This window comes from Trichechus manatus, unplaced genomic scaffold (assembly GCF_000243295.1).
Source record: "Trichechus manatus latirostris isolate Lorelei unplaced genomic scaffold, TriManLat1.0 scaffold00021, whole genome shotgun sequence".
Taxonomy (NCBI): Eukaryota; Metazoa; Chordata; class Mammalia; order Sirenia; family Trichechidae; genus Trichechus; species Trichechus manatus.
Genome location: NW_004443957.1, coordinates 2,926,310 through 2,936,852, shown reverse-complemented (window position 1 = coordinate 2,936,852; position 10,543 = coordinate 2,926,310). Strand labels below are relative to the sequence as shown.

The following is a 10,543-nucleotide window of genomic DNA, read 5'->3' as shown; positions in this document are numbered from 1 at the left end:
GGTCGAGAAGGGAGAGGGTTGACATTGTCGTGGGGTTGTTAACCAATGTCATAAAACAATATGTGTACTACTGTTTCATGAGAAACTATTTGTTCTGTAAACCTTCACCTGAAGTGCAATTAAAAATAAATAAATAAATAAATGGATTAACCAAAAGCTAGAGAATTAAAATTATTATTTGAGCAAACACTTGTTATGTGAGCATCTTGGCTTCATTAAAGCGGAGGTTCTCTATGTGTGGTCCCTAAGCAGCAGCAGCAGCAGCATTTCTTGGAACTTGTTAAAAATGCAGTCTTAGGACCCACTTCAGACCTACTGAATCACAAACTCTGGCCAAGCAAGCTTTGTTTTAACAAGTCCTGATGCATACTCAGGTTTGAGAACCACTTCCTAAAGCATGTTTTCTCAAAGGTGGGACATTTGGGGTGGGATCATTCTTTGTTGTATAATGGTGTCCATATACTGCAGAACATTTAGGAACCCTGACTCACACACACTAGTAGTTGACAGCCAAAATGCTCAAACCCTCCCACCACCTGTCCACACACACACAAGCACACATACTCTAAAATACTACTTAGGAGAAAAGGCCTATGTGGGGGACATCAGATCTTTAGTAAATGCCACAGGTATTTACTCTGTATCTATTCCACAACAGATATATATTTAATACCACTTAAGACCACTTAATAAATGTATCTGTACTACAATTTCTCCTTTAGTCAAATATAACAGCTATAAAATATAATTTGTTTTGATTGTGAAATACATACTTGAACAACAACAACCAAAAATACATTTTAAGACAGTCATCTACTTTAAGTAAGAAATACCTCTGATCTACAATCATCCTTCTCATAAAAAGCAAAAGAAGGAAGAACACAGTATCACGGCCAAGTCTACTGGTTTTTTAATAGATCTTCTAAGAACGTAAAGGGTCAGTTTTCTAGCTGTTCTAATGAAAATAACCAGCTTTTAAACTGTGTACTAATATACAAAATATTAGAATAATGTATAAAAAACAATCTGAGAGTCTCATATAAACAGAATTAGCAATCATTTGAAAGTAAAATTCCTAGTTGTTATTGATATTAAAGAATACATTTTCCAAAATCAGAACATATGTAACTAAAACTAATATTATGAGTAAAAATTAGTACGTATTTGTAAGTATGGAAAAGAAATGTAATGAGCAGTATTTTTTAGGAGTATCCTAGACAACTATCAAGTATTATATTTTCACTGTATCATAAACATTTCTTCCTGAATGATTAATAAGTATAAACTGAACTAAACTGATAATTAGTACAGATATACAATTTCAAGAAAAAGGGATAAAAATTTTAAACCTAAAAACAAAGTCAGAGAGGAGGTCAAAGTGCTCCGATTTTTTTCACACACACACACACACACAAACTCTAAGAAAAGAAAATGTTAAAGAACAAAATAGGAAAACTGTAGAAATTCATAGGTAATTACATTTCAATAAATATGTATACGTACAGTTACTATAAAGTTATACAATTGAAACTTACAATTAAGAGGCCAATGTTCACATCTTTCTTGGTCATAAAAAGTTCTCTGATTTGTTCAGATCGCAAAATTTCTTTACTGATATATTTGGAATAATCATGCACTGGCTTGCCGTATTTACATGGCATTATAGATGTATGGTTGGGTCCACAAGCATACAGATAAAAGGCCTCTTGTGAACCAATCTTAGCTCCTGAATAGCAGAAAAATCAAGTCAGTTATTTAAAACACTCCAACCAGAATTTTTCATAAAAAGCAAGAAACCAAAAGTAATTTTTTAATCAGATTCTTTAAGTTGCTCACCATGTCTTATAAAATTGATAAAGCATCAATCTCTAAATTGGTACAATGGAAAATTAACCTATGCCAACTCTGATGGAAGACAAACTAATATATTTTAAAATTAATCGTGAAACTCTTGATAAAATAAAATTATAAAATAGCTATTTGCTCTTTAAGTCAGAAAATAGGTGTTTCGTTTTGTTTTGCTTTGTTTTTAATAAATGGAACTATATCTTGGTAAATTCCATTTTTAAATGCAATTTGAATTGATATCTTTATTCCTTCCTTCCACTCATCTATCCATCTATGCAATAAATGCTGTCTGAATGCTATCATGTGCCGGGTTTAGTGATATATTTTAAAAATCATGTATTTCCTTTTTTCCCTAAAATTTGGTATTTGAATAAAACCTGTTGTTGTCGAGTCAATTCCAACTCATAGTCACCCTATAGGACAGAGAAGAACTGCCCCATAGGGTTTCCAAGGAGTGGTTGGAGGATTCAAACTGCTGACCTTTTGGTTAGCAGCTGAATTCTTAACCACTGTGCCACCAGGGCTCCTGGTACTTGTATAGGATATACTAAAATTATAAATAAAAGAAACAAGCATCTAAGTTTAACAGTCATAATACTGCATTTTTCAGGATTGTAAAATACTTTTGATTTAATACAAGCTTCACTTTTCTGGTGGGTGGGTGAGAAGGGAGGGCATACACTTCTACACGGCGGAATATATACATCAATTGTAAGATCTATCTGGATTACAGAAATGTGAAATATTTTTAAAAGTGTACCTTAATCTAGGAAATACAGTACTTATTAAACATAGGTGGTGATACAGGAATGGTTTTAGCCCGGATAATTTACTTAGCTCAATACTTATTAAGTGAAAAAAAAAAAAGTTAGAAATGCTTCAAAAGGGAAAACTGTACCATTGAAGAGGAGCAAATTTCCCAGGTCCCATTTTCCAGCCAATTGCAAACACTCTTCTTGAGATGATAAACAATGGCCGATCATGCAGAACGTTTTATTACTATCAGATGACAAACTCGTTTTTCTTGGAAGCATATAATCCAAAGTAACATCAGGCTTCCTATGTTAAAAAAACAACGTTAAATCAATCACTTTAGTGAGTACTAGTACTACGTGTTTTTAAAACTAAGAATGTTTAACAACGGGATATTCGTGAGCAATTCCTTGTTTGGTATCAGCTGGTGGGGAGGGAGAGGACTTTGATTCTGCAGTCTCTTGGTCAGAGGAGCACCCTAGAAAGGGGAGCAGAACAGATATGGCTGAGGACCCCACTACAGGCCAGGGGAAGTGTGACCAGACATTTGCTGCAAGTTTCCTTTGCTATTTGATTTCTGCATATGTGCCTTCCTGGTTTACTGGTACAAACCATCCATTTCCTCCTAATTTTTACCAAGAAGTCTCCCACCTTGGCAAACAATTCCTAAAATCTCATGTCCTCCATGAGGCCTTGAATGACTACTCAGAAAGAGTATCCCTTTTCCAACTTTTACCCTGTCTAGCCACTGAAATGCCAATGCTTTTCCATTTTCTGTTTCTTCAAGGCTAAGTGATCACAGAACTTTTGATTAGGCTCCCCTTTTTACTGCTTTTTCTTCAGGGACAAAGGTTACAGAAATGCTTACAAAAGACAGAATACTGGAAAAAGGAAACTAAGGCTTTCTTATACAGAGACATACACAAAAGCTGGGGAGACTTCATCATTTAGTGAAACTGCAAGCCTCATCTCCAGTTTAGGAATGTTCTGAACTCTATATTAAGATAATGAGGGTGACCTGTAAAGGCAAAGTCTAAATAAAGTCTGTGAATGAGATGAAGACTTAGAATAAGCCAACATGCTTTGTCCTCTATGAGAAATTCTTCTATATATTTATTTAAAAGCTTGCCCCTGAGACTCTCAGATTTCATATTTGATACATAAATAACTATTTTAATAGAAATATTTTTTAGTAAAAGAACTTCTTTAGTAAACATGTGCAGTATCTTCTGTAACAGGAGCCTCTCCGAACCAAATGATGGCCATGACTAAAACACTACTGCCACCTAGTGGCAATATGACTTAATGTAGTTTAAGGGTGAAAGAAAACCTATTGCAAGATGAATGCATTCATTCAACAAATATTAAGTACCTACTACGAGCCAAACCCTGGTGGCAGAGTGGTTAAGAGCTACGGCTGCTAACCAAAAGGCTGGCAATTCAAATCCACCAGCCGCTCCTCGGAAATCCTATCGGGCAGTTTTACTCTGTCCTATAGGGTCACTATGAGTCACAATCAACTCAACGGCAGTGGGTTATGAGCCAAATGGAGCCCTGGTGGTGTAGTGGTTAAGAGCTCAGCTGCTAACCAAAAGGTCAGCAGTTTGAATCCACCAGCTGCTCCCTGGAAACCCTATGGGGCAGTTCTACTCTGTCCTATAGCGTTGCTACGAGTCAAAATTGACTCGACAGCAATGGGTTTTTTGGTTATGAGACAAATTGAGCTCTGGTGGTGTAGTAGTTAAGTGCTGTGGCTGCTAACGAAAAGGCTGGCAGTTAGAATCCACCAGCTGCTCCTTGGAAACCCTATGGGGCAGTTCTACTTGTCCTATAGGGTTGCTATGACTCAGAATCGACTCGATGGCAATGGGTTTGTTTGTTTTTTGGTTTATGAGCCAAATGAAGCCCTGGGGGCACAGTGGTTAAGAACTTGGCTGCTAACCAAAAGGTCAGCAGTTCAAATCCACCAGCCACTCCTTGGAAACCCTATGGGGCAGTTCTACCCTGTCTATGAGCCGGCATCGACTTGACAGCAATGGGTTTTCAGGTTTTATGAACCAAATAAGGAGCCCTGGTGATGCAGTGGTTAAGCACTCAGCTGCTAACCGAAAAGCTGGCGTTTTGAACCCACTAGCCACTTCGCAGGAGAAAGATGTGATAGTCTGCTTCCATAAAGATTTACAGCTTTGGAAACACTATGTGGCAGTTCTACTCTGTCCTACAGGGTCATTATGAGTTAGAACCAACTTGATGGCACACAGCTACAACAATAACAATATGAGCTAAATATTTCTGTCATATTTGTGTTGTTCATCAAATTACCATTAATAGGAAATATTAAATTGTTTTTCACTGTCATTATTTAATTAAAAATAGCCTCTTGAAATATATTATTTATAGAAATTATTCTATAGCTCAGAAAGTGATAAAGACAGTGCCAAATTTAAGTCAAAAGAATAAGATATTTGTCCCTAGTCACCTGTTCACTGTTCTACTGATGAAATCATTAACTTGTATTATATGGGAACAAATTCCTTTAAGTAGTGTAGAAATAAATGAACGAATAAAAAATAGAGTGATATATGAACCAAGTGATATGCTCACTAACTTCAGAACTGTCCACCACGAAAATCTAATCTTTCATTCTGGGCATATCTAATAGTTTCTGGTTCTTAGATCTCCTGGCTGGCCTGATTTGGAGAAAAGCTGTAATGGGCAGTATAGCATAGAATTCTAAAGCATGAACCTTCAGAGGCTAGGTTCAAGTTCAGCTCAACCCCTTACTTGTGGCATGACTTTGGGAAAGTTACTTTACCCCACTCTGGGTCTCAATTTCCTCATCTGTAAGACAGAGACAATAATATCTCTACTTTGCAGTGCTGCTGGCAGGATTAAGTGTGTGTAAAGTGCTTAGCACAGTGCCTGACACATGTTGAGAACCCAGGAAATGAGGAGAAAGTTCAGGAGAAGAAAGAGGCTCTTTTCTCACAGCTCCAACTGCAACTCCAAAGGATATACCTCGAGGTTCTGGAAACAAATTTACTGATTGGCTACAACTGCCATTCAGGCTTTGATGGATGTTAAGACCGAGAACGTCCCAGGCAACATTTTATTCAGAATATGAAAATTAGGCTTCAACTATATTTTCATGAGTTAGTATAATGAACAAAACAAAACTGAACCTTTGATTTTACTTCCAAAACCTGTCTTTCCTGTGGGAGACACTATGGACTATCCTAAAGCCATTCGTAAGTCTTATCTCCTGGCTTCCTCTATTATTGATGCTGGAGAGCTGCAAGTAATCAATTTCTGCAGCCTCCCTTGCAGTAATGATTCACCACACCACTGTCTTTTAGTTTCTGCAGGACCTTAGGGCCTTTGTCTGTGCTGTTTCTCTGCCTGGAACTCTTCTCTTCCCTTCCTCTCCTGGCCAGCTCCATTTCCTCCTTCAGATCTCAGTTAAAATAACCTGTTCGTCAGCCTTCCCTGATCCACCAGATATTTTCTATCTCAAGGGCTGTTTGTTAACGTCACAGTATTTGTCATAATTTGTCAATATTCACTTAATTGTATTTGCTTGTTGTCTGCCTCCTCATTAGACCAAGTTCCAAGAGGCAGAGAACATTTCTGTCTTATTCATCGCTGTCTCCCCATGCCCAGTATAGCAAGTGCTTGGCACACAGCAATTCCTTAAATATTGGATGAATGAACAAATAAATGAATGGATATAGGCTCATCTGTGTTAGGTAAATATGCAATTTCTATGGTCTAATCTACTTTGAGAGATTTCTGAGAGAATTAGGAGATAATGTATATAAAGCACCTAGCAAAAGGCCTGCAATGTAAGTACGCAGTATGTTACAGCTCATTTGATTACATCTAGACTCCTCAGCTTGGCACTCAGAGCATCTGTCAAAGTCCTTTCACCATGCCCACTTCATTCGTCTTTCTCCTTATTCAACTGAGACCCTTCCTGCCAGCCAGCCTGATCCTCTCACATGCTACACTGGTTTCCATTCTGTACCTCCTTTCATGCTATTTCATCTAATAAAATGTTTCCCAACTCTTACAAATGCAAGATACCTTATAGCTCCTTCAAGGTTAAATTTTACATCAAAATATTTGACAAAATGTTTCTTATTAACTTGTGCCACAATTCTCGTGTTCTGTAAATTTATTATCATATAGTACCTTAATCTATCACCTGATGTATTTATTGGGCTATACCTTAATCTATCATCTGATACGCTGGCTTGTATTTTTTTCTATTTTTTTCATAAATAGATATATATGCCCTTTCCCAACTACATATATTTAGAACAAGGTCTATGTCTTCTACTTCCTTGTCCAACATAGTACTGAGAACTCAGAAAACCCATATAAATAAATACTTGTTGTTTAATTAAAAATACGTCACAGTCATTCCAATTTCTTTTGAAAGCCTGATTTAATTTAGATATTAACCTTATTAGCCACTTAATTTAAATAATTCTCTGTGGATTCATTTTTTAACGTATGGGCTTGAAGAACCAAATTATAGGTCCTATTCCTTGATCTAATTTATATTGTATATAAATGTCTAAATGTCCAGGTTTCTGCATGCTCTCCAAACACAAAATATTAATTTTCAACAATTACTTCCATGAAAGATTCATTTTGTATGAAAGTGAGTAATAGGAAAAAAAAAACCCATCTCTGATACAGATTCTTCATATATGGTAAATATATAGAAAACCTATAATTTTCTGTAATCTGTTTCAAAAACTATAACAGATTAAACTTAAAATTATAGCTGAGGTTAATATTTGATTTCTAAATAGGTTTCGTACCTCTGTCCAGAGACCCACATGGAGAGTTTCCCATGGATATTCTTTTTCCCTAGGGGCTGCTGTAAGTAGGTAAGTACTAAATGTTGCCATTTGCTTGGAAGGAAAATATTCTCCTGTGATTCAACCTGTGCTAGTAAAACCGGCTTCGTATCATCATTTGAATCCATGCACACACTACACAAGAAGAGAAAAGGCATAGGCTGAAAACAGGAAATTCTGACCCCAGTATTATTACCTCAATTCATAAACTAAAATAGATTAGGCCTGTTTGCTGGTGTTAATAAGTTAGGCAATAATTTTCAGAATTCAGTCTGTAAAACTATAAAAATATTTATTATTACTATTTATATAGTCATTGTCTTTTTAAAATTACAATGTAATATTTGATTCATACAAAAAAAGTTAATACATATTGTACACAATTATCTAAATGCCAGGATGTATTGGTGGTCTAACCTACATTGAGGGATTACTGAGAGAATTAGGAGATAATATATAGAAAGCAGGAGATAATATATATAAAGCACTTAGTAAAGTTTACAAAGCATATGTCCTTAAATAATATATTGTTTAGTTTTGAGTTTTATAAAAATAGTTTCATAACACACAGTATATATAGGAGGTATTTCTCTCTTTTTCAAATTAGATAATTTTTAGTCAATATAAATAAAAAACTTTTATCTATACTAGTTAAAAGAAGATAGGAAAAAAAGACAAGATTGCAAGGAGAACCCGTTATTAGACAATGGCTATTGAATATAAAATTGGCATTAAGAAAATAGTTGTTCAATAATAACATCTTAAAATCATTGCAATCTGATAGAATACTTCCATCAAATAAGCCTTTAGTAAGTATTTTGTCTAAAATCTAATACAGTTAATATAATTTACATTAGAGTTTAACTGTAGATTTTTTGGATAAAATAATGTTACAAAAGTGGTATTAATAGCTGTTAATATGTATTTTCTTTTTATAAGTAAGATTTTTCTCTTTTGATACAGTGATCTTTATTAGCAAATTTCACATTCATTATTTAAATCACATAAATTATTTAAACACATGATCTAGTCTTGGGGGGTAGGGATTATCAATACCGAAAGATAAAAGTGCCATTGTGAGGATTAGCCCACACTTGGATCATCAGTGCTTTGGATCCCAATGAAATCATATGAATAGAGCCTTCTTCTATGAGTTTTTCACCAGGATTTACATACTCTGCACCTTCCAGTCTGCTGCTCTCTAAGATAAAAAGATGTTAGAATGATCAGTAGAACAGTTCATAAAAATTGAGTGAAAAAGTGAATTTAAAAGAATACAAAGCGTGGTTGATCATTTGTAGTAGGCTCTTTATCCAGAATGTCTGAACTTGACCTGTTTCAAATCAACAATACTTACAAAGTTTAGACATTAACTCTAAAAAAACACAGTGAGTGTTTTGAAACAGCAATCCAGTGCTTTAAAACAGTTATTGAGCATTTTAAAATATAAACTAACTGAGGGCCAATTGTGGCCATAACCGCATAACCGGACTGTTGGGACATCACTGCGATCACCTATAACAACCTGCACCAATCTTCTTTTATCATTGGACTGGGTCACTATGACATCACTGACCCCGGCCCAAGGAGTTCACACCATCGTCACATGTCTCGCATTACCACAAATCCTCCTGTAATTATTACTATATGATTTTTTAAAAAATTAATCATATTAAAAATCCTTTTAGAGAAATTGTGATGTTTGAACACATTCAGTGTTTAGACTCCCTGATGAATGAGCTTCCAATGCAATTACTAAGTGATTCTGAACCTCTAAAATGTTTCTCTAAGCCAAGGTAAATGCCATAGGCTTCGGTCTATCTGGTTATTCATTCCGGCTCCTCTCTCACTACTTGAAACCTAGCACTAACTGAATATTTATGATGGGGCTGGATCTTCAAGCCATCCATGCTAACTGTTATTATAATGCATGTGACTTTATATAAAGCTATGTTAAGATGTACCAAAATACAAATGCATGTCCAAACTCACAGACTTTCAGGGAAGATGAACACTACTGGCTATTAAATTGCATATACATTAATTCTATTTTTTAACAGCAAAAACCGCCACCAATACTCCACCTAGTAATGACAACAGTCCTCAAAGAAAACGAGCTTAAAACATCGATTATTTTAAGAACTACTGCCCAAGATATATAGAGAACTCATACCTGATGTGACCTTAAAAAAAAAAAAAGTTTCTCACACCAAATAATGAACTTGTACAAATAAGAGACTAGAACAAAAACCAGTTTATGCCCAGGTACCATACAGCAGGCACACTGCAATTACATTTTAATTCAATGCTGATAGCAATCTTATGAGGTAAGTATCATTATCCCCATTTTCTGGATAAGAGAACTGAGGCTCTGAGAGGTTAAATAACTTGCTCAAAGGCATACAATTAGTTCAGTGGCAAAGGATGTGAAATCGCTGCAATATTTTTGTCGCTCTTGAAAAACTTTTACATAAGTCTACTATTTTTTAATGTTCTTTTAAATGTTTATGCAAAATCATCTTTCTAAATTATATGTTTTCTAATACATCTTTACGATAAGAAAAAATTTTTTAATTACCAAAATTTAATTTTCCCAGGTCATTGTATATATTTCTTCATTTTATAAGAGGCTGTTTACATTGGGATTTTCCCCTACTAAAAAGATGAGAAAGCAATCTGCATAACTTACAGTGTAGTGGTGACGCTATCTAACTTGTTCATGCTTTTTACTTTCATCTGCAAATACAGACACTATGAGCACTTACCTTCGTGAATTACTGGGAAGATTAAAAATGTGTAGAAGAACTGAGCAAAGTGACACACACACAGAAAGCACTCAACGTACATTAGAGAGCATCATCATCAATACTGTCACACGCAGTATTTCATGTGTTTCAGAGCTACCAATTATTGTGTGGCAAAATTCAATTCACAAAAGAAAATGCTACAACTACCTGAAACATTACAAATTATTTGCTCAGACTGAAAAAAAAAAACTTGGCTTCCTAGGTTAACCTATAAAAGCACGTAAGTATTACAGTATGCTAACAACAGGGAGTCCAATCACCATGTCT

At 35.2% G+C, this 10,543-nt stretch overlaps 1 protein-coding gene across 6 annotated transcripts in view; it reads right to left on the bottom strand.

The window, feature by feature from the left end:
• Nucleotides 1-10,543, bottom strand: part of LYST (lysosomal trafficking regulator) — a 213,960-nt gene that overhangs the window by 115,156 nt on the left and 88,261 nt on the right. For all 6 annotated transcript variants that reach the window (XR_002823473.1, XM_023727995.1, XM_004372798.2 and 3 more), the window contains 4 exons: nt 8,526-8,670; nt 7,431-7,604; nt 2,747-2,907; nt 1,536-1,726 (listed from right to left, as the gene is read on the bottom strand). Coding sequence is in view for 5 of the 6 variants with exons in the window: in XM_023727995.1 (XP_023583763.1) it covers nt 1,536-1,726; nt 2,747-2,907; nt 7,431-7,604; nt 8,526-8,670 (671 nt within the window). In the remaining variant the exon portion in view is untranslated. The remainder of the gene's footprint in view (nt 1-1,535; nt 1,727-2,746; nt 2,908-7,430; nt 7,605-8,525; nt 8,671-10,543) is intronic.